This window comes from Rhinoraja longicauda, chromosome 22 (genome assembly GCF_053455715.1).
Source record: "Rhinoraja longicauda isolate Sanriku21f chromosome 22, sRhiLon1.1, whole genome shotgun sequence".
In the NCBI taxonomy this organism is placed as follows: Eukaryota; Metazoa; Chordata; class Chondrichthyes; order Rajiformes; family Arhynchobatidae; genus Rhinoraja; species Rhinoraja longicauda.
Genome location: NC_135974.1, coordinates 4,571,835 through 4,598,743, shown reverse-complemented (window position 1 = coordinate 4,598,743; position 26,909 = coordinate 4,571,835). Strand labels below are relative to the sequence as shown.

Here is a 26,909-nt window from a genome sequence, read left to right as displayed (position 1 = left end):
TTTGCCCAGAGACCTCTAAACCTTTCCAATCAATAGAACTGTCCCAATCCAAATCAAAATCCAAAATAGCTTTATTTGTCATTCGTTCAGAACGAGATTACTTAGCCAGCAGTACAAAAACACAAGACACAACCCCAACACAAACATCCATCACAGTGACTCCAAACACCCCCTCACTGTGATGGAGGCCAAAAACTTTCCCTCTCTCTTCCCAGTCTGAAGAAGGGTCTCGACCCGAAACGTCACCCATTCCTTCTCTCCCGAGATGCTGCCTGGCCTGCTGAGTTACTCCAGCATTTTGTGAATAAATCGATTTGTACCAGCATCTGCAGTTATTTTCTTATACGCCTTTTTTAAAGTGGTGGCTGCCCCTCCCCCAGGCTGCGGCGGCGGCTCCACGGCGCATGCGCGGACCTGCAGCCAGCCGGGAGCCGCCGCGGCGCAGGCGCGGACCTGCAGCCAGCCGGGAGGAGCCGCCGCGCATGCGCCGACCTGCAGCCAGTCGGGAGCCGCCGCCGCGCATGCGCGGACCTGCAGCCAGCCGGGAGCCGCCGCGGCGCATGCGCGGACCTGCAGCCAGCCGGGAGCCGCCGCGGCCGCACTAATTTTTCTCGCTCTTCAATCCGCCGGGTTGCGCGCCCATCCCGCCCGCAATCATGGTGAGCACAGCCGCGCCGCCATCTCGGGACCGTCGTCCACCATGCCCAGCCGATATTTCGCGTGAAGGCGGGCGGATGGTGGTTCATAGTAGTTTGGAGTTGGCGCCGGGCTGCGGCCTAGTGGCGGGCAGCAGGGCCTGGTGGCGGGCAGCGGGGCCTGGTGGCGGGCAGCGGGGCCGCGGAGTCTGCCTGCTGGCGGTCGTCCGTCCAGTGCGGGGCCGAGTGGAGGAGGGAAATCGCTGGGCGCTGGAGCCTCGCTGTCCGATGCGGGGAGAGTTTCTCTCTCTCCCGGGTTGTGGGGCCGAGAGGAGAAGGGCGCTGGAGCCTGCGGGCGGCCCGCCTCGCTGTGGCCTGTGCGATGCCGGGGAGTCTCTCCCGGGCTGTGGAGCCGAGGGGAGGGGAGGGGAGGGTCGCTAGGCGCTGGATCCCGCAGGAGCCTCGCTGTCTGGTGCGGGCAGCGTGACTGAGGGTTCGGTCTCTCCCGGGCTGAGGCTTCTACTCGAATTACCCGCCCTTTATGCATCGGGAAGGTTTAGAGACGAGGGCCAAAACGCCGGGGGAACATCTTGGTTGGCAGGGCCGAGTTGGGCCGAAGCGAATGTTTCTGTGTTGTATGGCTCTGACTTGGTCGGGTTCACTCACCCATTGAGGAAATTGATAACAGGCGAAATACGGATCAGTAATCCTGTAAATAAGAACGAAGACACCGGTGTTCCCGAGGGAAAGATTCCTTGGCCGCCTACATCAGTTAAATTAGGGATAGTGTTAAATCCAAGGAAGAGGCATATAAATTGGGCAGAGGAAGCAGTAAACCGGAGGCCTGGGAGAAATTTGGAATTCAACAGAGGAGATAATTAAGCGGGGGAAAATATAAAAACCGACTGTATAAACTTCTGAAGACATGTGAAGAGGAAAAGATTAGTGAAGACAAATGTAGGTCCCTTACAGTGGGAAACAAGGAAATGGCAGGCCAATTAAACAAGTACTTTGTGTCTTCCTTGGGGAAGATAGAACCTATCTCCCAGAAATACTAGGGGACCGAGGATCTAGTGGGTGGGAGGAACTGAAGGAAATCCACATTAGTCAGGAAATGGTGTTAGGTAAACTGTTGGGACTGAAGGCAGATAAATCCCCAGGGCCTGATGGTCTGCATCCTAGAGTACTCAAGGAGGTGGCCCGAGAAATCGTGGGTGCATGCGTGATCATGTTCCAATATTCTATAGACTCTGGATCAGTTCCTATGGACTGGAGGATAGCTAATGTACCCCCACTTTTTAAGAAAGGAGGGAGAGCAAAAACGGGGAATTATAGATCAGTTAGCCTGACATCGGTAGCGGGGAAGATGCTTGAGTCGGTTATTAAAGATGTAATAGCAGCACATTTGGAAAACAGTGACAGGATCGGTCAAAGTCAGCATGGATTTATGAAGGGGAAATCATGCCTGACTAATCTTGAGGATGTAACAGATAGAATGGATAAGGCAAATCTGAACTTTCAAAAAGCCTTTGACAAGGTCCCACACAAGAGATTGGTGTGCAAAATTAGAGCACATGGTATTTGGGGTAGGGTATTGGCATGGATAGAGAACTGGTTGGCAGACAGGAAGCAAAAAGTAGGAATTAACGGGATCTTTTCAGAATGGCAGGCAGTGACTAGTGGGGTGCTGCAAAGCTTGGTGCTGGGACCCCAGTTATTTGCAATATAAACTATTTAGACAAAGGAATTAAATGCAACATCTCCAAGTGTGCAGATGACACAAAGCTGGGTGACAGTGTGAGCTGCGAGGAGGATGCTATGAGGCTGTAGGGTGACTTGGACAGGTTGGGTGAGTGGGCAGATGCAGCATAATAATGTGGATAAATGTGAGGCTTTCCACTTTGGTGGCATGAACAAGAAGGTAGATTATTATCTGAATGATGTCAGATTAGGAAAAGGGGAGACCTGGGTGTCCTTGTACATCAGTCACTGAAAGTAAGCATGCAGGTACAGCAGGCAGTGAAGACAGCAAATGGCATGTTGGCCTTCATACCGAGAGGATTTGTGAATGGGAGCAAGGGGGTCCAACTGCAGTTGTACATGGCCCTGGTGAGACCACACCTGGAGTATTGTGTGCAGTTTTGGTCTCCTAATTTGAGGAAGGACATTCTTGCTATTGAGAGAGTGCAGCGTAGGTTCACCAGGTTAATTCCCGGGATGGCGGGACTGACATATGATGAAAGAATGGATCGACTGGGCTTATATTCACTGGAATTTAGAAAGATAGACAATAGGTGCAGGAGTAGGCCATTCGGCCCTTCGAGCCACCACAGCCATTCAATGTGATCATGGCTGATCATTCTCAATCAGTACCCCGTTCCTAATAGGAGGGGGGATCTTAGAGAAACATAAAGTTCTTAAGGGATTGGACAGGCTAGATGCAGGAAAATGTTCCCCATGTTGGGGGAGTCCAAAACCAGGGGTCACAGTTTAAGAATATGGGGTAAGCCATTTAGGACTGAGATGAGGAAAAACCTTTTCACCCAAAGAGTCGTGAATCTGTGGAATTCTCTGCCACAGAAGGCAATGGAGGCCAATTCACTGGATGTTTTCAAGAGAGAGTTAGAGAAACCTCTTATGGCTAACGGAATCAAGGGATATGGGGACAAAGCAGGAATGGGGTACTGATTCTGGATGATCAGCCATGATCATATTGAATGGTGGTACTGGCATGAATGGCCTATTCCTGCACCTATTTTCTATGTTTCTATCATGGACTCCAACTTAATGACAGTCTCCACAAGAAGTTTAACTATTCAGTCAATGTTTCTGGTTGGTTTTTCAGTTTTTTTGTGCATCTCCACATCTATATTGATGTGGACACAGGGGACTGCAGCTGGTGGAATCTTGAGCAAAACAAAGTGCGAGAGGCAGCATGTGGGCAAGGAATGGTCAGTAGTAAGGAGGGTCAGGAACCAAAACATTGCCTGTCCATTCCTTCCACAGATACTAACTGACCTGCTGAGTACCTTCAGCACTTTGTTTTACTTTACTGATGTTGTTGGCTGACTGGCAGTGTTCTTATTCTCATCATTTGTAGCTGTGGATGTGGGAAAGAAAATTGTCAAGCCTGGCTTCCAAGTGCAGAAAGCAGGTGTAGGGTGTGAGATGTTTCTAGATTTAGAGAAGAGTAGAGTGAGAGTTAACTTAAGTCCATCCATTCAACTGTCTTATCTTGGGTCCCAAACAATAGAAAGCTATTTTCATAATGAAGTCAAAGACAGACACAAAGGCTGGAGCAACTCAGCGAGTCAGGCAGCATCTCTGGAGAAAAGGAATAAGTGATGTTTAGGTCAAGACCCTTCTTCAGAGTGAGAGTCGGGGGAAAGGGGAACAAGTGGTATAGATGGTACTTGGGAGAAATTAATGGAAGATAATCCAAAAAGCTGTCCCTTCATAGGGACAGAATTCAAACTGTCTGAGCATTCATTGGCATTGCAACTGTAGGTTCAGGATGAGAAAAATAGGAGGGGGGGGGGTTGCATTGTTGATTAAGGAGGATGTCACGGCTGTGTTCAGAGGTGACATTATGGATGGTTCGTCTAGTAAGGCTATATGGGTGGAGCTGAGGAACAAGAAGGGATGATCACCTTGTTGGGGGCGTACTACAGACCCCCGAATAGTCAACAGGAATTAGCACAAATGTGCCAGGAGATTGCAGACAGCTGCAGGTCAAATAAGGTTGTTGTAGTGGGGGGATTTTAAGTTTCCCAAATATAGACTGGGAAAATCATAGCGTTAAGGGTTTAGATGAGGTGCAATTCCTCAAAAGTGTTCAGGAGAGTTTTCTCAAGCAGTATGTGGAGGCTCCCACACGTGAGAGGGCAACGCTGGATCTAGTATTGGGAAATTGGGAGGGGCAAGTTAATGAAGTGTGTGTGTGGAGGAGCCTTTTGGGACCAGTGACCACAGTTTGATTAAGTTTAAGATAGTTATAGATAGGGACGGAGAGGGTCCACGTGTTAAAATGCTCATCTGGGGTAAGGCCAACTTTGAGGGTATGAGAGAAGGTCTCACTCAAGTTGACTGGAGCAGGTTATTTGAGGGGAAGGAACATCGGCCAAGTGGGATGTTTTTAAAAGTGTACTGAAGAAAGCTCAGGATGTGTACGTCCCCATTAGAGTGAAGGGCAAAGCAGGCAAACGTAAGGAAGCTTAGCTGATGAGGGAAATTGAGATGTTAGTCAAAAGCAAGAAGGATGCATGGGACGGGTATAGGCAGCTGGGATCAAGTGCATCCCTGGAGGAGTTTCGGGAACTAAGGAGTACAGGTGCTCCTCAACTTACGATGGGGTTACATTCCGAGAAACCCATCGGAAATCACAAATATTGTAAGTCGAAATGCATTTAATACACTGGATCACGTGGCCAAAAGCGAGCTGCGGCTCGCTAAGGGTCGCTGCCCTTTGCACCATAGCAAAGTCGAAATGTCGTAAGTCGAAGCATCCTAAGGCGGGGAGCATCTGCATACTAAAAAAGGAGAACAGAAGGGCAAAGGGGGGCCAGGAGATAGCTCTGGTGGGTAACATGGACACTCCCAAAAGATTTTATAAATACATAAGGGGGAAAAGGGTAACTAGAGAGAGAGTGGGACCCCTCAGGAATCAAAAAATCACCTCTATGTTGAGCGATGGGCAAGGTCCTAAACGCGTATTTCTCCTGTATTTACCGAGGAGAAAGACAGTAGACGGAGGAAATTGGAGCAGTCACTGGAAGTGTCTTGAGAGCAGTCAAGGTTACTGTCGAAGAAGTACTGAAGGTACTGTCGTGTTTGAAGGTAGACAAATCTCCAGGGCCTGATCAGATATATCCGAGGACATTGCGGGAAACGAGGAAATTGCGGGAGCCCTGGCTGAAATTTATGAGTCGTCCTGAAATACAGGAGAGGTGCCGGACAACTGGAGGGTGGCAAATGTTGTTCCTCTTTTCCAGACGGGCTGCAGGGAAAATGCTGGGAACTATAGGCTAGTGAGCTAAACATCTGTAGTTGGTAAGTTACTGGAGAGTATTCTGGGGGATAAGTTATACAGGTATTTGGATGGGCAAGGGTTGATTAGGGATGGTCAGCATGGTTTTGTATGTGGGCCGTCGCGTCTCACAAATCTGATTGATTTTTTTGAAGACGTGACCCAAAAGGTTGATGAGGGCAGAGCTGTAAATGCTGTGTACATGAACTTCCGTAAGACTTTCGACAAGATTCCGCATCGTAGGCTGCTCTGGAATCCAAGGAGACATAGCTGAATTGATAGCAAATTGACTCCATGGAAAGAAACAGAGGGTGATTGTGGAAGGTTGCTTCTCAGATTGGAAGTCTGTGATTAGTGGTGTGCCTCAGGGTTCGGTAATGGGCCCATTAATATTTGTCATCTGCATCATTGATTTGAATGAGAACATTCAGGGCAAGATTAGCAAGGTTGCTGATGATACAAAGGTTAATGGTTTTGCAGGTAGTGAAAATGGTTGAGAAAGATTGCAGCGGGATCTGGGTTGATAGGCCAGGTGGGCGGAGGAATGGTTGATGGAATTTGATACAGAAAAGTGTGAGGTGTTGCATTTTGGGATGTCGAACAAGGGCAGGACCTACACAGTAAATGGTTGTCCTCTGGGTAGTGTTGTAGAGCAGAGGGATTTAGGAGTACAGGTGCAAGGTTCCTTGAAGGTCGAGTCGCAGGTAGAAGAGGTGGTCAAAAAGGCTTTTGGCACTTTGGCCTTCATCAGTCAGAGTATTGACCACCCTATCTACTTGTGATGCCACTTTCAGGGAACTATGCACTCGTACTCGTAGATCCCTCTACTCTACACACTATGGTTAAACATGGAACAGTACAGTAGAGGAACTACATTGGTCCACAATGCCTAAGCCGAACATGATGCCAGGTCAAACTAAGCTCCTCTGCCTGCACATGATCTTTATCCTTGCAAATTCATGTGCCTGTCTAAAAGTCTCTTAAACGCCACTATCGCATGCTTCCAGCATCCTTCCCTGGCAACATGTTCCAGGCTCCCACTGCAACTTACCCTTAAACTTTTTTCCTCTGACCTTAAAGCTATGCCGTCTAAATGCCGATGACATTTCCAGCCTGGGGTTAAAAAGATTCTGACCACCTTATCTGCTCTCATAATTGTATATACCTCTATCAGGTCTCCCAATCCTCAGACACTTCAGTGAAAACAATCCAAATGTGTCCAACCTCCCCTGTAGCTAATGTTCATAAGGCGTAGACGCAGAATTAGGCTATTTGGCCCATAGAGTCTGATCCACCATTCAATCATGACTGATCTATTTTTTCCTCACAACTGCCTTCTCCCCATAACCTGTGATATCCTTACTAATCAAGAACCTATCAACCTCTGCTTTAAAAATACCCACTGATTTTGCCTCCACAGCCCTTTGTGGTAATGAATTCCACAGACTCACTACCCTTTGGCTGCCCCTAATGCATCCTTTCCAAAGCTTCCCCGTCCTTCCTGTAATGGGTTGACCAGAACTACCCAATGGAAGGTTCCTTTACACTGGGTCACGAGATCCTTGGGGAAGTAGGCAGTTCGGTAAGAAATTAGGAAGAAGGACCTCAAAGGTAGTGCAGGTGAATGCATGAATGGAGAGTTGGTTTTAGAAGAAAGCGTTTAGATTCTTGGGGGATTGGGGTCAGTTTTGGAGAAAGCACAACCTACACTAACTAGCCAGACAGGTTGTACCACAATAGAACCTGGGCAAATATGTTCTGTTTGCTAGTGTTGGGAGGTTTAAACTATCTTGGTAGTAACATGGGAACCCCAGAAGAGAGAGTTAGGTCAATGTACAAAGGCTGGAAATTAAACATAAAAGGAGTCTTGGTATGCATAAAGCTACTTACCTGGATGTGAGAGTAAAGTAGCCATTGTAACAATTACAAGCACAGTTAAGGGCTGAACTAGTATAGATGGAATGTAATATTAGAATACATTTGTAAGCATTCTAATCATGAGTAGAAAATGCTTGGAGGAAGCAGAATTACTACATTTCTTGAGATAAAATTTAGATTGATTTAATTATATTAATTATATTTGATTGGGCTTGTATCCCAATTTCATAATCTCCATTTAAGATTATGAATTTGGTATTGACAGCCGGGGCATTTAGCCGGCAGTGACATAGCTTCCTTGACTATCATTCTTATTCTGCGTAGGGTCCCTTTGTTGTGCAGTTATTGTTAGTGCCTCTTAAATCCAAAGTAGAGATCTGACCAAGCAGAAAAAGACAATGGAAAACTTCAGTAAAACAAGGTTGCAGATGCAGAGAAAAGGGAAAGAGACAGCATAAGGGGCCTCTGTATGGGATGTAAGCCAAGAGTGTTCATTTGACAGATATAGTCATGGCATATAAACAAAACATGGAGGAGATATACGTGGGAATGACAATTTTTGAATGAAACAATGGAACACAGTGTTGTACCTGAAGAACTGAGCTGTGGCTAGTCAAAGAATGAAATGCAATTTTTCCGGCTTATCTTTAACTTTGAAACATTCAGAGAGAACTAAACTTATGGATGGTCAGAATCTTGCAGATTGAATGGAAATATTCCACAAAGTCATCATCCTGTTTTTTGTATGCCACAAAATTGTTAGCAGCAAATGAATTGCACTGGATTGCAAGAAGTAGGAGTAAATTTCTGTATTCCCTGTTTTGCTGTTTGCCACTGTATTCGGGGAACAGTCATGTCCCAAGAGGGTGAACAGCCGGCTGCTGGATTGTGGGTAGAAAGGGGAGCTGTTTGGTATGAGAGGTGATGTTGAGGAAAGTGGGAGCTGTAAGGATATGGATTGGTTGAATCATTGAAGCCTTGAAAGACAATCAATGCAGACCCATGGGCCATAAGGAAAGTATCGGGAAGTCCTGTCATAGTCAAATGTAATTGGGTATTGAAATTACTAAACTTGATTTTGGTCCTGTGACAGAAAAGTTGAAGAATCCTGCTCCACACTGATTAGCTAGCATTGGTATAAATGGAAGCTATTTTGTGCAAAATAGAATTTGTAAGTGTATCCTCGCATAGATTTTTAATTGACTTTCAATTGTCAAGATATGGCAGGAGAATTCAAGGCAGTGTGGAATACAAGATGTTGCATTTATAACACAATCTGTATTACATGACTTTTAAAAAAAAGTTATTTTCAAGGATTTTTGTTTTTAATGTTAATGGCTGTCATTGGCCTGGTGCCTTTGTTGTTCTTAGCTACCTATGAATCAGGCAATACTGGTTACCTTGAGATTGATCGATGGAAATCAGTTTTTATGTCTCCCAAATTATGGTAAAGAAAAACCGTGTTGCCTAAAAGCCACAAAATGGCTACGCCGAAATTCATTTGGAGGAGTGACTGTTTGGAGTAATGATTTTCTTCTCTCATCAGACGGTGGGTAAGAGTAGTAAGATGCTTCAGCATATCGACTACAGAATGAGGTGCATCCTTCAAGATGGGCGCATCTTCATTGGAACCTTCAAAGCATTCGACAAACACATGAACCTTATCCTATGTGATTGTGATGAATTCAGGAAAATCAAGTAAGAAACTTGAAAAATAGATTCTTGTATGAGTAGGAAAAATATTTACATTGTCATTATGAGAGACATCCTTATGTTTATATGTCATAAAGATGTGATGACTGTCTGGTTCGTACTGTCTTGTGGATGAAAGGTGTGGATGTGCTAACTCTTCATTGTGCAGTCCAAGTGGCTTGCTAACATTGTCTTTTTTATATTTAGCCACTCAGATCTTTCTGAACACACGTGTCTCAAGCCATTTAAACAACCTGCAATTTTTGTTGTCCCGAAATGGATTACATATATTTCCTATATCCCATTTGTTGACTTATTTTCTTACTGGCATAACCTTATTGCCATCACAATTTATCTTTGCCTACCTTTAAATCTCGAGCATATTTGGATACTTTTGACTTGGTTCCTTCATCCAAGTTATTTTAAAAAGGTAATGTCCCATGTCAAACAGGTTAAGGTTGCTGGCCTGAAGATGACCTTATCCCTCTTTTTTGACACTTTCTCAAATGACAGTTCAACAGAGCTTTATTTGTCATTCGGTACCAAGGTACCGAACGAAACTACATAGCAGTCACACACAAAAAAGAACACAAGACACATGACCCCAACACATAACGTCCATCACAGTGACTCCAAACACCCCCTCACTGTGATGGAGGCAACAAAACTTCCACTCTCTTCCCCACGCCCACAGACAGACAGCTCGTCCCTGACCGACCCGCACAGTCCCCGCAAGGGGATGGGAGTCCCCGCGGTCGAGTCGCACCGGGCGCTGAGACGTCTCGTGGCCGAACCGGGCGGTGGAAGGCCCCGCGACCGAGCCGTGCGCAGCTAAGTCCCGTGGCCGAGCCGCACCAGCGATGTTAGGCCCCGCGGCCGAGCCGCACCGGGCGATGGAAGGCCCCGCGGCCGAGCCGCACCGGGCACTGTTAAGTCCAGCGGCCGAGCCGCGCCGGGCGATGTTAAGTCCAGCGGCCGAGCCGCGCCGGGCGATGTTAGGCCCCGCGGCCGAGCCGCACCCCGCGCCGTGAGGAAGAGACCTAAAGAGAAAGGTTTCCCCCACCCACACCACCACCCCCCACACATACACAACCAAAAAAAAAACCCATCCCAACACCGACACACAACAAACAAAAAAAGGAAAAAAGACGAACAGACTGCTAGCGAGCCGCAGCCGTTAGGCGCCGCCACTTCCGCACATCAATTCGTATGCATCATGTACATTGGCTTGCTGGTGGTTACGTTCAAAGGATCAGGAATGCACTTGTTAAATATGAATCTGCCTCATGTTTACTGCCTAATTGTTCTGTGATGTTGTAAGTGTTTTATTCAATAAAGGGTTGCAGAACTCCCTATTACAGATATTCGGTTAATTGGTCTTGGGTTTGCTTTCCCTCTCCCTTCTTTCTTGAATTACTTCCTCTGTTTTCTTATCCAAAGTCTAGAGACGCTCGCATCCAGTCTACAGCTAACTCGCTTAGAACCCGAGGATGCAGCTATCGGAATTAAAGATAAAATTTATCTTTCATTCCATATAATTTGGCTAGCACTTTTCTGTAGATTGCTTTAAGTGTCTTGTGTCTTGGTGGTTGAATATAATGTTGTCTCCCATTTCCTTCTTCCTATCCTTCTATAACAACTCTTCCCACATGAAATACCAGCCCACGTTTGTAGGAATTCCCATGCCAATTTAAGTGATCCTGCAGCTCCCTTTGTTGCAATTGGAGAGATAGTTTGCTTGTTTAGTTTCCCTCTTGTTTGTCCTGTCAACCATACTTTTTAGTTGGGGGGGGGGGTTCTGATTCGCCTGAATGTGTGCTTTTTAAATTCCAATCACCTTGTCTTTGACTGGCTGCTCACTATATCATTTATACAATTACTGATTTCCTTAACTAATCTCTGGTTGCTTGACCAGATATGGCAGATGCTGTCTGCCAGAACTGCTCAATCCAGTCATGAGATAACCCACATTATTTCTCTATTGCAAGCCACTGCCTTATAATTCCTTTTGTTTGTCTCCTTAACTCCCCGTAAATGCGAGGACTTCTGGTTACAAATATTGAGTTTATTTGATCAACGGCCCTCTGTCTCTTCCCCTTCTTATGCTCAACAGGCCAAATCTCTACTCCCCCTCACTTACCTCCAGCCCAGAGCTTGCATTTAGTTTTTCCTCCCTATTTCAGCTCATGCTTCTCAAAACTTATTTTTTCAAACACACCTGCCTTCATCAACCTCTGGCAGCATCATCTGAAAATTTGTGATTTCCATGCAAACGTTGTCTGCGTCCACCTTTTAACCACTGATCTTACACTACAGTTGCTACACTGCTTATGCAAACTCCAAAAAATTGAAGTGTAAATTTCTTCCTGCTAAGCAATTCATTCCCAATCACAATTCCATTCCCTGGTTTTGGACTTAATTTGTCTGGCAGCTGACCATTTTGCAATCTTGGGGGTGGGGGTACTTTTGACCCTATAATGAGCTTTATTTGTATCCAAAGCTATTTCTACCTCTTGTGGCTTCAACAAAGTTACTCTCTCTGCCTCCTGAAATGATGTTATTGTTGCCGCTGCAATTTGAATAGATTTCTGCAAGTTTCTCTTGTTGTACACTTGTTGTAAATTTGAGGTCATCTTGAAACTTGCAGTGTATGTCCAAACTTGTACCAAGCCTTGTTCAGCCATTTACTTCTGCTCACTGATCTACATTGGCTCCCGATAAGCAATAGCTTTGTTTATTAAATTGTTAATACTTATATTCAAATCTCTCATCATTCCCTTTTTCTGTCATCTGTATTCTCCTACGACCCTCCATGATATATCACTGGACTCAAATCCTGGTCTCTTGCAAAATCTAGACTTTAATAGCTCTTCCAGTGATACCTGTCTTTCAGCTGTTGTGGCCTTTAATTTTAAGTAAAACATTTATTGCTGCATCCAAAGAATGCTTTTAAACAAATTCTGACATCAAGCTACTTCAGAAGATTTTGTTCATTAAAAAAAGTTAACAGATTTCAAATCCTTGAGCTCTGCAATTAGACTTTTTCTATGTTATTTTCTTCTGGAAATGTTCTTTAACACCTATATCTATAACGCCCTAATATCTACTTGAATGACGTGGTGTCAGATTTTATCTTGAGATGCTTTTCCATCTACAGGCATAATAGAAATCCCAGGTCTGCTTTTGGTGACAATTTAATATTGCAAGGGTGTACTTTCCCCTAATAGTGTATTATTCTCCATTTTCTACCATTGCTTTCTTTTAAACAACCTAGTGATTCTCCGTTAGATTCAACTGTCAGAAATGCCCTCCTTAAATAGAACATCGCAGTGAAAGCTGACCCTTTATCCCATGATGTCTGTGCTGAACAAGATGCCAGGACAAACTCTTATCTGCCTATACATAATCCATATCCCTCCATTCCCTGTAAATGTATGTGCTTGTTCATAAGCCTCTTAAATGTCACTATCGTATCTTCCTCCACTGTCCCTGGCAGCATTCTAGGTCTCGCCATTAATTGTACATATAATTGTTTATTTTGTAGGCTTACATTTGACCTCCCAAACGGCAACACATCACACTTGCTCGGGTTAAACTCCGTCTGCCATTTCACTACCCATTTCTGTAGCTGATTTATACCCTGCTCTATAATTTGACAGATATTCTCACTAATCTAACACGCAGAGTGTACTTGATAAGTCATCTTTGGCTATCTGCAGCCTTCCTCCTGGGTTTATTGGCACCATAAAAACTTATGGATTAGGGTAGACTTGTTTCTGTTCCAGTGATTCAATGAAATTTAAGGCATAGTCTTGCTAAACTTAGATGATAAGAGGAAATAGTTTAATTATGAATCTTTCGGTGGCTGTGAAAACTAATCCTTTTTCCTCCCTACTTAAGGCCCAAAAACTCCAAACAGCCTGAGCGGGAGGAGAAGCGGGTTCTAGGATTGGTCTTGCTCCGTGGCGAAACACTGGTTTCTATGACTGTAGAAGGACCTCCTCCAAAAGATGTAAGTATCTTCCTTCTCTGACGACTGGATAGTTCCAATATAAATAAGGCTTATACCCATGAAATGCTCCATTTACACTCTCATTTACTTGGTATCTTAATGTTGTAGCAGTCAGTGACGTATAGGAAATCTGTTCCATGGTCGTTAAACGTGCTTATTGCCCTTTGAAGAAATTTTGCCAATCGATTTTGAAATCGATCCAGATAGGCAGAAATTGGGAAAGGATGGTAACATGGCAAGATACGTACAAATTGCTGGCACATGTGACCAAATTGTCACCTCAGCATCCGTGATTCAATTTTGAAGAGTGCTGCTGGAATAATAACTGAAAATTATAATAGATCATATAGATGTTTTAGTGTGTGATTTGGGCTGAATTTACTCTTAGGTGACATTTGATTGTGCAATTACAGTCATTGGAAGATGTTTCGGTGTTTCAAATAGAGAAGATGCAAAGATCATCAAGGATCCTGTAATCTCTTCTCTTGCCTCTGTCAATAACCTAGAGATATAATACATTTGTTGTATTTAACACAAGGAAGTTATCCCTTGCAATAAAGTGATATGGGATTAAAATGATTTAATTTTAAACTAATGTTTGAAATAAAGTTTGCCTGTTAAAATACCCTGCCTGCCCAATCCTTGAATCCCATAGGTTTTTGGAGTCCAAAAATCTATTAAGTTCAGCTCTCAGTGTACTTGATAATTGAATAACCTTCAAGTACAAAGTTACCTAAAACACTGATTTGCTTACCATGTTGCCATGCATCTTGATAAAGTCTACATTTGCTCATCCGAACTAATACTTTATTAAATGAAAGTATCTATTACTAGGATTAATCGAACATAGTGGGTAATCAAAATAATTGCTAATATGAGTATAAATGTTGTGTCACGTTGTCTCGATGTGCTGAACCAGGTTAGAGTGGTGACAGCAACAGTGCATTGAGGTGGAACTAAATTGGGAGGCAACAGCAGAAGTCCGTCCACACGGTGCGCACTGATCTATAACATTTTATGTTGGGACATGGTGGTCACCATGCTCTTTTGCCTAGTGAGTGTACAATGTTAAGTGATCTGTGGGGAGAGGAATTGGGGGTAGCATTAAGTATCTCTGGTTTTGCACACTTGTCATTCTGGCTGTTGATTTGTTTGGATGTCTTGGGTTACATGTGCTTTTCTAATTGCAGACCGGAATTGCCCGTGTGCCTCTTGCCGGTGCAGCTGGAGGTCCTGGGATCGGCCGGGCAGCGGGTCGTGGTGTCCCTGTGGGAGCAACAATGCCACAGGCTCCAGCTGGGTTGGCAGGCCCAGTCCGAGGAGTAGGAGGACCATCTCAGCAGGTGCGAATCTTCCTGACTGCTGCTCTCTGTCATTTATATACTGCAACACTTTAATTTAACTTGACTGGTCTGTACCCAGATATTAACATGCCAGAGTACATCACAGTAACTGGTTATTTTAGATGTTTGTATCTTCCATTATAAAATGATCTGACTAGTGCGTGTGCAGTGACATGCCTGCCTTGGTTGATTTTAGTTGCAAAATTTGTCTTATAATTAGTTTTGTAAATCACTCTGTCCCTTTAGTAAGAATTATTATACATCATATATATACACCCTGAATGTGGAATGTATTAATGTGCACTGAGATTTATCGTTGGGGAAGTATGGCCACCTAATTTTGTTGCAAATATACCCAAGTAATAATAGAATTTGGCGTGTTATATTTGCAGCAGTCAGGAGCTGATGTTTAATGATGATGTTTCTACCGTTATCTATAGGTGATGACACCTCAGGCACGTGGAACTGCTGCAGCAGCTGCAGTTACTTCCAGTATCGCGGCAGCACCACAGCAGTACGTACCTGGCCGCGGAGGCCCACCACCAATGGGCCGAGGCAACCTCCCACCAGGTGAGACCATAAGACATTGGCAGCAATGTAATGGTGGTATACACTGGAGCTTGCTGGACGACAGCAGAATAGTTCATTGTAAAGCCTACTGTCAGACTGCACAGGGTCATAGAGTCAGGCAACATGGAAACAACCACTTTGGCCCAACCTGTCCTTGCCGACCAAGATATCCCATATACATCAGTCCCACTTACCTGTGTTTGGCCCATGTCCCTCTAAATCTTTTCTATTGTGTACCTGTCCAAATGTCTTTTAAATGTTGTCAATGTACCTGACTCAACCTCCTCCTCCGGCAGCTTGTTCCATATACCTAGCATCCTTTGTATGTAACAGTTGCCCTCCAGGTTCCTGTTCAATCTTTCCCCGCTCATCGTAAACTTAGCTCTCGAGTTCTTGATTCCTTTACCTGTGTTCACATTATCCCCCTTATGAATTAAACACCTCTATAAGTTCACTCTTTTCCAAGGAATAAAGTCCTAGCCTGCCCAACCTCTCCCTATAGCTCAGGCCCTCGAGTCCTGGCACCATCCTCGTAAATCTTCACCTGCACCCGTTCCAGCTTAATGGTATCTTTCCTATAGCAGGGTGATCAATGCTGAACAAGTTAACAACTGGTCAAGTTTCATATTGTTAATTTAAAATTCCTTTTTAGCAACTGCCAGTTATTTGGGATGCTCGGAATTAGCATAATTGAATAGTGGAACATTGTGGGGCCTAGTGTGTACTTTCTGAATGCAGCATGCACGCCCCTGTGCAGCAGTAGTTTAGGTCATTGAAATCCGCTCTCAGCGAATTCTTGAGACAAACTAACTAAGTAAATGCAGGCAAAAGAAACAGAATTTGTCCATTTTTCTTTACAGTTTTCTGGCAATGCTACCCCTCCATGATGCGGCGGTATAATGTAAATGGTTATTTGTTTTGGCACATTAAAAAGTTGAAATTATGATTTTGCAATGCTTCAAAACAACAAATCATAATAAAAATATTAGTTTAGTACACTAATTTACAATTGCTGGACATTGGTAGGAGGCTACATTTAAAAAACTAAATAAAGCTTTGCATTTCTATCACCTCCCACCGGGACCCTCAATGGTGCTGAACTTCACTTCTCATTGAACATTGTGCTTTACTGATCTCGTTGTCTGGGGGTGAATTTGCTGCTGAAGTGTACAATTGAAACAGAATGGGCATTTGCCGTCTCATATTGCATCAAGCAACAAGTATATCATGTGGTAATCACTATGCTTGGAATGAACAACTTCGGGAAAGAATCATAGAAAATCTATGTGACTTGAAAAATGACCATTCACTTCAATGTATCTTCTGATTGAAAAGGAGTTATGCCCCCTAATCCGACCTTCCAACGCCAATCTGCGGCCTGCAGCCCCAGCTCTTTTAACAATGTATCCCAGTACTTCCTACGTGTTAAATGGTTTCTTTCTTTACCACTCTTCCACATGGTTAGTTCCAGATGCCTACCTCTGAGTTTTCCTCATTTTTCCCTCAAAACTCCCACTTCTGTTGATCCTCTTGGTTCTGATCAGTAAAATGGTACAAGCCCTTCCTATTTATTGAAAAGGGATTGTGTAATTTTATACCTCCATTTTCTCCTCTCAGTTGTCCCTCTTCCAATGAAAACAACTCCTCTTATCAAAATCTTTCCTTGTTGCTACAGTTTTCTATTCCCAGTCTCTTTCCATACCTTTTGCTATTCTATTTTCCTTTTTAATGGTCTTCCAGCCTTTGTGCCATTGTAAGTTTTTATGTCTGAAATAATCTGCTTTTTTATTTATCCTGTCTATTATGCAGCTCTTCATTGAGAGGACTTTACATGTGGCCGTCCACATTTTTTTCAAGGGTTCACGTTTATCCTGAACACTTTGAATGCCTCATATTTCTCTGCTGATTTATCTTCAAGTAGTAGTATGCTATTCATTTCAGCTGAGTGAATTGTCAGTTTAGCAAAATTGACCTTAGGTTAAACTTTTATTCCTTAATATCTTTGTCCTTTACCATAACTTTTGATCAACCAAATGATGATTACTGCTTCAAAAAAACACTTGTGCTCCTTCACCCACTCTGCTTCATTCCCAAAAACCAATTCTAGAATGATACCTCCCCTTCAGACTTGCTATGAAACTTCTCTTGAATGCAGTGAAATAATTCTGTGTCCTCTATACCTTTTTATATTGTATCTCAATGAATATTAGGATAGGTGGAATTCTTGCTTTTAATTTCCCTAGTGGGTTTTTTCTTTGTTTCAGTAACTTGGTTAAACTTTGCTCAATTGACTCCCTCAGACCCATAGTGTGATCACTCCATCTGTGCTATTTAGTTACTGATCTTTCAAAGATATCACCACTTCATATCATGAGCATATCAGTCTGAAGAAGCTTGACTGCATAAATGATTGTAATTCCATATTGCGATCTGTGAAGCTCAGATATCAGCCAAAACATTATGTCCACTGACAGACGAAGTGAATAACATTGATTGTCTTGTTACAATGGCACCTGTCAAGGGGTGGGATATATTAGGCCAGACGATTGGGTCAGAGCATCTCTGACACGGCAAGACTTGTGGGGTTCTCCCGGTCAGCAGTGGTGAACAGTGGTCCGAGGAGGGACTAACCAGTGTGTTGGGCGCCCAAGGCTCATCGATGTGCGAGGGGAACGAAGGCTATCCCGTCTGGTCCAAACCGACAGAAGGTCTACTGTGGCACAAGTCACAGAACATTTTAATGGTGGGCACGTGAGGAATGTGTCACAATACACAGTGCATCGCACCCTGCTGCGTATGGGGCTGCACACGGAGGACCAACGGCATATTAGGCAGGTGGTCATAATGTTTTGGCTCATTGGGTCATAATGTTTTGGCTCATCGGCGTAATTTCTCACCACAGCACTGATTTCCTTTATTAATAGTGCTACGCCATAATCTATATCTGTTACCTGTTTTTCCTAAATGTTGATTACCCTGCAAGATGCCCTCTGAGTTCAGGGAAGATATTAGCCCCTAGTGGCCTTAAAATTCCTGCGTGCTCCAAAATGCCAAGTGTTGGACTCCTTTTGTCCATGGAACATTCCTGTGCTACTTGCTAGGAAGGAAAGGGTGACTCTGTTTTCTTGTATTTGAGTGCTCTAACATCGTATACATTTGGTTGGCAGGTATGATGGGCCCTCCCCCTGGTATGAGGCCACCTATGGGACCGCCAATGGGAATGCCCCCTGGCCGAGGGGGACCGATGGGAATGCCACCAGGAATGAGACCGCCGCCCCCGGGAATGCGAGGCAAGTTCGGCAAGTTTGTTTTTGTTACATTTTTTATTATTATTCATCAATCACATCAATGTTGAGAACATCCAGGGCAAGATTAGTAAGTTTGCTGATGATGCAAAAGTGGGTGTTTTTTGCAGATAGTGAAGATGGTTGTGAAAGATTGCAGCAGGATCTGGATCGATTGGCCAGGTGGGCTGAGGAATGGTTGATGGAATTTAATACAGAAAAGTGTGAGGTGTTGCATTTTGGGACGTCTAATAAGGGCAGGACCTATACAGTGAATGGTAGGCCTCTGGGGAGTGGTGTAGAGCAGAGGGACCCAGGAGTACAGGTGCATGGTTCCTTGAAGGTCGAGTCACAGGTAGATAAGGTGGTCAAAAGGGATTTTGGCACATTGGCCTTCATCAGTCAGAGTTCAGAATATAGACGTTGGGAGGTCATGTTGCAGTTGTATACAACGTTCGGGAGACCGCATTTGGAATATTGTGTTCAGTTCTGAGCACCATGTAATAGGAAAGATATTGTCAAGCTTGAAAGGGTTCAGAGGAGATTTACGGGGATGTTGCCAGGACTAGAGGGTGTGAGCTATAGGGAGAGGTTGAGTAGGCTGGGTGACTTTTCCTTGGAACGCAGGAGGATGATGGGTGATCTTATAGAGGCGTACAAAATCATGAGAGGTATAGATCAGGTAGATGCACAGAGTCTCTTGCCCAGACTAGGTGAATCTAGGACCAGTGGGCATAGGTTCAAGGTGAAGGGGAAAAGATTTAATAGGAATCTGAGGGGTAACTTTTTCACACAAAGGGTGGTGGGTGTATGGAACAAGCTGCCAGAGGAGGTAGTTGAGCCTGAGACTATCCCAATGTTTAAGAAACAGTTAGATAGGTACATGGATAGGGCAGGTTTGGAGGGAGTTAGACCAAGCGCAGCAGGTGGGACTAGTGCAGCTGGGACATGTTGGCTGGAGTAGGCAAGTTGGGCCGAAGGGCCTGTTTCCCCACACTATGACTTTCAACTGGTGGAATGGATCCAAATTTAATTACCAGCAGGTATCTTTCATAACTAATTATGTTAACGGCAACAGGTCATAAATTCTAATCCAACTGCAACAATCAGTGAAATAGAATTTAGCACCTGATTATTTCTAGGCCAACACCAAGGATGAAACACAGTTTATCGTTATCCATAGAGGGGCGGCGCAGCGGTAGAGTTGCTGCCTTACAGTGAATGCAGCGCCGGAGACTCGGGTTCGATCCTGACTACGGGTGCTGTCTGTACGGAGTTCGTACGTTCTCCCCGTGACCTGCATGGGTTTTCTCCGAGATCTTCGGTTTCCTCCCACCTCCAAAGACATACAAGTTTGTAGGTTAATTGGCTAGGTAAATGTAAAAAAAATTGTCCCTAGTATGTGTAGGATAGTGTTAATGTGCGGGGATCGCTGGGCTGCACGGACCCGGTGGGCCGAAGGGCCTGTTTCCGCGCTGTATCTCTAAATCTAAAATCCAGTTTAGGATTGTATATATCTCCTATCTCACTGGCTGATGAATCATCCATGTTCATGCAGCAACTTCTCTGCCAAACCTGATAAGTAGGTGTTGTTGACATTTTTGTTAGTCTTGCATAATCTTGAGGTTGACTTGCTGTTTGTAGACTATCTGGAGTGATTCAGAGCTGCCTGCAGTACTTATCAATCATCCCAGCCAATCTGGGAAATGTGATGGGCACTAAACACAGCCACGTCTGTGTGACGATGTATATACAGCCTGCTTCAGAGACTTCTCCCATCCAATTTCAGTGTTCTTTTGTCATGACCCTTCAATAAACTAAGCTTGGGGATTTGACATTCTGAAACCTTCAATTTTCTTTTCTAACAAATGCTTCCTTGTCGATAATCAATAGGACAGATGCAGTTAAGAGGAAGCTAGTTAAGCAAATGATTAAAAAACTATATAGAACAGTAAGCTGTGCTGCGCTGAATTTATGTTGTTAGAGATACGTCAATGACAACTGGTCAAAGTATTAAACTAATTACAAAGACACCACCAAATGCTTACACTTTGCACTGTATACAAGATCAATACACAATGTGATCGGTCTCGTGGTGACTCCCAGGCTCAGGAAATGCTAATCCTCTGGTTTCTCTACAATCCTGGTTAAGATGCTGAACCACTGTGGAGATTAATTCTGTTCCCAATGCCTGTCTGCCTCATCTTGCTCATCTAGGTCCAATCCTTTGCATCCCTGTTGTAGCTGGACTATGGTTAGCATGGTGTTTCCTCCATTTTCCACTTGAATTGTGAGACACCTCAGTTATTGGTACTGAGCCAGAAGAGTGGGTTTGATTGCTCTGGAGGTTTATACAAGGGCCCCACTCCAAGTGGGTTTCATAACCCGGCCTCATCACTTGAGGGATATGTGTCTTAATCTGGATTTCTAGTTTCTCACATTACCATGGTAAAGGCCAGCCGTTTTGCTTAGCATTGAGGCTCGGTGCCATTGTGTGCCTTGTTTATTTCATCTCACTACAAGTAGCTGCTCACTGTCTAATATCGTCCAGTGTATTAGACCTCTGAGACCCTGAGTCAAGCGAATCAAGTTACAGTAATGCTGAAAGGATATGTTGGGGAATTTGTTGTGTGATGGTCTGGTGCTAGCCTGTAATTACATTTATTGCAGTAAGGTCAGGGGGGAAAGATTTATTAGGAACCTTTTTCGCTCAGAGGGTGGTACATATATGGAACAGGCTGCTGGAGGAAGTGGTTAAGTTAGATACAATAACAACATTTAAGGAACATTTGGACAGGTGCATGTTTCGGAAAGATTGAGGGGGATATGGCCAAGTGCTGGAGAATGGCACGCGTTCATGGGCAGCTTGCTTGGTATGGATGAGTTGGACTGAAGGGCTTACGTACTGTGACTCCATTTCACAGCTGCTTTATTGTTCTGTTCCACTCTGGCTCGGGGTCAGAGTTGAACAGCACAGAAATGAACCTTTTGGTTCAAAGTCCATGCCAAGTAGGATGCCCTCCCAACATTTTAATCCCATTTAGCTCACTATCACTATAATTTGCTTATTTATGTGCCTGTCTAAATTTCTCTTAAACAGTGTTTGTATCTGATTCCATCATGTTCTATGATAGCGAGTTCCAGTTCCAACACCTGTGGGGAAAAAACGTTCTGTTGGTATCCCTTTTAAAACTGCTTCCTCTCGTGTTAAGCTAGTGTCTTTGCTAACGTTACCTTTGGAGCAGATTCTGATGACCCTATCTATATTATTATTTGACATACCTGTATCAGGTCATTCCTCGGCATCCTTTGTTCAAGGGAATGCAAGCCCAGCCTATCCAAGATCTCCTAACTAAAGTCCCCCTATCCCAGCTACATCCTGGTGTGTCCATTGTAGTTTCTCAGTTCAACTACATCCTTCCTGTAATCTGATGACCAGAACTGCACGCAAAACTTCTCAAGGCCCTAATTAGTCTTTTGTAAAGTTGCAACAAAGTCCCAACTTTTATTTTCTATACACTGGCCTATTAAGGAAAGCAGGCCATGTGCTGCCTTCTTCATGCTACCTGGGTGTTTTGCCACTTTGGATTTGAACTCCAAGTTGATTTAAATACTGTTTAACAACATTCCTTAGTTCCCAAATGTGAATTGGCAAGCTTGCCTTGGGTCCCATTGGCTTATTCTTCTGAACCAGTCTAATGTGCTTGACCTTTTCAATTGCCCATAGTTCATAGAAATAACCAAGCAGGCTTTGTTTAAGTTTCAGGTGCAAACCTCCACGCCTTGTTGCAGCAGCATCTTGTGTTCTAGCATTTAGTAGCCTTTCCTTCATCAATCTCCATCAAATGAGCAAATCAGGATTACTCCCACAATCCCACATAAACCCATGCTGAATAACCCTAATCAGCCCTCGTCTTTCCAAATGTACATAAACCCTATTCTTTGGAAATACTGGAGAACATTCTGTCACTTGCATAAGGCTCTACCCGTCTTATACCTGCTTTTGTTTAATAAATTAAAAGCATCGCCATTTCTATGGTACCTCACTAGTGCAAAAATCTCAGGTCCAATACAATAGACAATAGGTGCAGGAGTAGGCCCTTCGAGCCAGCACCGCCATTCAATGTGATCATGGCTGATCATCCACAATCAGTACCCCGTTCCTGCCATCTCCCCATACCCCCTGACTCCGCCATCATTAAGAGCTCTATCTAACTCTCTTGAAAACATCCAGAGAATTGACCTCCACTGCCTTCTGAGGCAGAGAATTCCACAGATTTACAATTCTCTGAGTAAAAAGGTTTTTCCTCATCTCCATTCTAAATGACCTACCCCCTATTCTTAAACTGTGGCCCCTGGTTCTGGACTCCCCCAACATTGGGAATGTTTCCTGCCTCTAGCATGTCCAATCCTTAATAATATTAGATGTTTCAATAAGATCCCTTCTCATCCTTCTAAATTCCAGTGTATACAAGCCCAGTCACTCCAGTCTTTCAACATACGACAGCGCATCCTGTGGACCTACGCTGCACTCCCTCAATAGCAAGAATATCCTTCCTCAAATTTGGAGACTAAAACTGCACACAGTACTCCAGGTGTGGCCTCACTAGGGCCCTGTACAACTGCAGAAGGACCTCTTTGCTCCTATACTCAACTCCTCTTGTCATGAAGGCCAACATGCCATTAGCTTTCTTCACTGCCTGGTGTACCTGCATGCTAATTTCACATGTCTAATTTACTTTCAGGTCCTCCACCACCCAGTATGCGTCTCCCAAGACCGTGAAAATGGAACCGATAAGAAGTCAGGGTTGACAGATTATACCCGTCCACGTGGGAACATTTGTTTTTGAGGAGGTGGTGGCCTGAACAAAGACTCCCCCTTGTGACAGCTGGTGGTTGCAATGCAAGCGCTGAAATTTCTGGGATTCTTATCAGTAGAATGGCAAAACTGTTGGATTTTGTTTGATTTGTATTGTAATATTTTACATTTTTATTAAAATGTTTGAGTAAAGGTTGACTTTCAGCTTTTCTTTCCAAGTCACGCCATTAGATTGTCAACATAAGCTTCAACACTGGAATATCCCGAGTCACAGCAGAAACCAATAATTTCCTTACGTACATAGTCATGACTTATTTTCAGCCTGGGAGCATAATTTACTTAAATCATTTTAGTTTATCCTGGAATTTAGTAACAGCCTAGGCCCATTCAAACATTTAAAATATTCACAGCTTTTAAAATGGAATAAAAATTTCATTGCTATTCTTAGTCTGAACCACCACCACCATTTCCATTTGTCTAACATGCTGTACACATCACCTCACTGACCCTCAGTCTCTTTCCCTCCCAATGTCGTGTTCCGATCAACTTCTGAACATGGCCCAGTGTTCTTACACCTAAGTTTAGATAGGGATCACAGGGGCTGCTACTTCAATTTTGCCTCAGCAGAATGAATGCATTTGCAAGCCCAAAAGCTGGATAGAGGAAGCTTTTTGAAGAAATACAATGGACATGTCCTGGACTCTTCCCTTGATGCACTGCATAAATGCATTGAATAAGCAGGGGATAACTCTCCTGTGCACAGCATCAGCCCTGTCCCTGAGGCATGACTCTACCCAACAATAGACTCAATACTATGCTCTGGAACAGCAATACCTTAGCAGGTCCTGACTCAAAATGTCAACTATTCATTGCTGTCTGCTCTGCTAAGTTTCTACAGCATTTGCTTCAGTTCAAGACTCCAACATTTCCAGTTCCTGCTGTATGCACCCTAGTAGGTTACATGGACCTACGAGTGCATTAATAGAGGATATGTCTATAAATAAATATAAATAGGATACTTGTGATAAATTGCACTGTAGAATGGGTGCATTGGTTTGGCTTCCCTGCTAAATGATATAGTGGCATTTGAGGACGTGCAACGAGGCTACGCTAGATTGATTTCAACTATTTGAGTGCTGTTTCCCATCTTTCACAACCCTATTCAAAACACTACTGTCTTAATGTCCCCCCCTTCTGATTTAAGTCTTCTTGTACCCATGTCAATTTTTCATTAGGCTAATTTTGAAAAATTGATTAAGTTTAGAGAGAAAAACAAAACTAGCCAGTGGCAAAGTGGAATTTTAACTTTGGAAACTTTCACATTGATACAGCTAAGCAAACACCACATCCAGAAGGAGTGTCCTGAGAATGGAAGGATGCACCAGTCAAATAAGCGGAACTTCTGTCCAGTCCAGTCGAGCAGATTTCAGTCTGTCATTTTGTCAAAATAGTCGTCATAGATGTCAGATCTTTTTATATAATACAAAATACTCAAGGACAAGTGCTCACTTCAAGCCAACAAGATTCCTATTTCAATATTTTCTTTTGTCTGTTTTTTGTTGGCAGTAGAGATTCTCCTCAACAAGGTGAAGACGAGGCAGAGCGAGGGTTAAGTGAACATAGGTGTCTGCAGGACACCATTTAAAATTGAGACATACCTGTTTCCATTACAATGCAATGTCTATATTTCTGAAAGGGCTTTACCCACAATAATCAAAAATGGGTACAGAAGGTGGGAGAGTACAGATGAAGTGAAACAATACCAAATGAAATCTCAATTGTAATAAAATTGGAAGTCGGCTTGTTTCAATAAATTGATATTCATCCTTACACAATTTTTCCAGATCAGAAATATGAACCAGTTTCATTATTAAGTCACAAGTGTACATGCTAATAAGGACCTCATTCTTGGAAAGGCAATTTCATGAATATCCAGCTGCTTTTCTGTTTGGGTTCACCTTCTCTTGTACCTGAAACACAAAGGACGTATGTGAATAATATGCATAAGAAATGGGCAAGAGGAGGATGATTCCAGCTCATCGTAAGTGATTGGCAGAAGCATTAGAGGGAACGAGAGAAGGGGCTAGGAGCCTGACCGCACTGTGAAGTGACCATGTAAGAAAAGCCTTGGAGGTGCACATAAAGAGCTGTGACTGGCAGGCAGTGGACCTGATGGTGGAAGGTTTATGGACATGATGGGCCAAATGGCCTCTGCGTCAACAAAAGTCTAATCTTTCAAAGGGGAGGACGTTGAATGGGAAAGCTGAGCCACAACAAAATGAACCTGCCTTGTAAGTACTCCAAATGTACTAAGTACTAATAATGATATCACTTTCATTATACGGGCACTGTACCCAAGCGCTGCAGTTAAAGATACCTCAATATCTTCAAATGGCAAAAAACAGATAATAGAAACATTCAACAAAGCATATCCAATTATACCATTAGAATAAAATGTTTATAATGAACTGGCCGTTATATTTACTTTGGCATCCTTGAACTGGGGGCAGGGGGTGAATATTTGTAAATCATGTTTCACAGCCAAATGATGCGTCAGTTCTTTGCGAGAGACTACTCATTTTTGAGATGTAATTATGTCTGAAGCAGAACACTGATCTCACTCCTGCACCCACTCGAGGGGATGAATAAACGAGCACATGTAACATTGGGCAATGCACTAGCAGGCTGTTTGTCCCTGGACTGCACAACTATCCACACAGAAGAACTGCAAATTCAACTCCCTCCCAGAAAACCTCTCTGCAGCAGATTGGAGAAACTGTTCACATTTTAACATTCCCCTGGTTGTCAGAGTGAAGAGTCAAATGAACTAGAACATTTAAATTCATGCTTGCTGTAGCTTTTCGGGATAGTAGCTGCAACACCAACAAATATAAACAGACAAATTATCAGTTATTCTAAGTAAACTGGTCAATACAAAGACAAAAAGCAGAAATATGTACAGCAAACTTAACTGCGTTCTGGTAATGGGGTACTGAATTAAGGAATATTCAGTCTGACCTAATCACCTAAGTGAAAGTTGACCACTTTTTCTTAAAAATGGAACAGAAAAGCTTACCTAGATTTTGATTTAAATGCATTCCCTTTCCTGTGCTGTGATATTCCAAGTCTCTTTCTGTCTTCAAATGATGGCCTTCAAAAAAAAGCAAGATTCAATTATTCCAGATATCAAAATAGCATCACATCTCAGAAATCGAAACTATATGTGTCCCATACGGCAAGTTCTGACTAATAGCAATGTTTTTATACTACAATTTATCTACTAAATAAGATCTCCAATAATGAAGCTTTGGTTCATGCTACTGGTCGTGTGAAGCTGCCTAGCTCCAGTTTTGTCAATTTTGTTCTTATGATGCCAAGAAAAGGAAAGCTCATCTATTTCACCTGACGTGATGCATTTCTCTCCCCCAGTACCAAATAGTTAGACAAAAAATACATTCCTTCTACTTTGTTCCAAGCAGAAGGAAAAGTTTTCTGAATCTCCAAAATGACATTTGCCATTTGTTGTGAGTGACAAAGCTCCATTTGAGAGGGACCAACATCTGACTCCAGACTAAGGAGGGTGGAGGCATCCCTGACGTTCACAGTTGAGACATTGCAGCTTCTGACCTCAGGCAGGTACAGACCACGGT

At 43.6% G+C, this 26,909-nt stretch overlaps 2 protein-coding genes across 3 annotated transcripts in view; one reads left to right on the top strand and one right to left on the bottom strand.

Moving 5' to 3' along the window:
• The first annotated feature begins 526 nt into the window (after positions 1-526).
• On the top strand, positions 527-23,451 carry snrpb (small nuclear ribonucleoprotein polypeptides B and B1). 2 transcript variants are annotated; one of them, XM_078418636.1, is made up of 7 exons: positions 527-659; positions 9,086-9,237; positions 13,132-13,243; positions 14,434-14,586; positions 15,027-15,156; positions 18,324-18,446; positions 23,186-23,451. In XM_078418636.1, the coding sequence occupies exons 1-7, from the start codon at positions 657-659 to the stop codon at positions 23,221-23,223; spliced, it is 711 nt and encodes a 236-aa protein (XP_078274762.1). In that variant the 5' UTR covers positions 527-656; the 3' UTR covers positions 23,224-23,451. The 2 variants fall into 2 exon arrangements, with proteins under 2 accessions (XP_078274762.1, XP_078274761.1); XM_078418635.1 differs by having other exon boundaries at positions 18,324-18,455.
• Positions 23,452-25,060: 1,609 nt separating this feature from the next.
• The window catches only part of ddx27 (DEAD (Asp-Glu-Ala-Asp) box polypeptide 27), a 35,501-nt gene continuing 33,652 nt past the window's right edge, over positions 25,061-26,909 (bottom strand). The window contains exons 20-21 of the mRNA XM_078418634.1: positions 26,336-26,410; positions 25,061-25,229 (exon numbers count right to left, since the gene is read on the bottom strand). Of these exons, the coding sequence (XP_078274760.1) occupies positions 25,214-25,229; positions 26,336-26,410 (91 nt within the window). The 3' untranslated portion in view covers positions 25,061-25,213. The remainder of the gene's footprint in view (positions 25,230-26,335; positions 26,411-26,909) is intronic.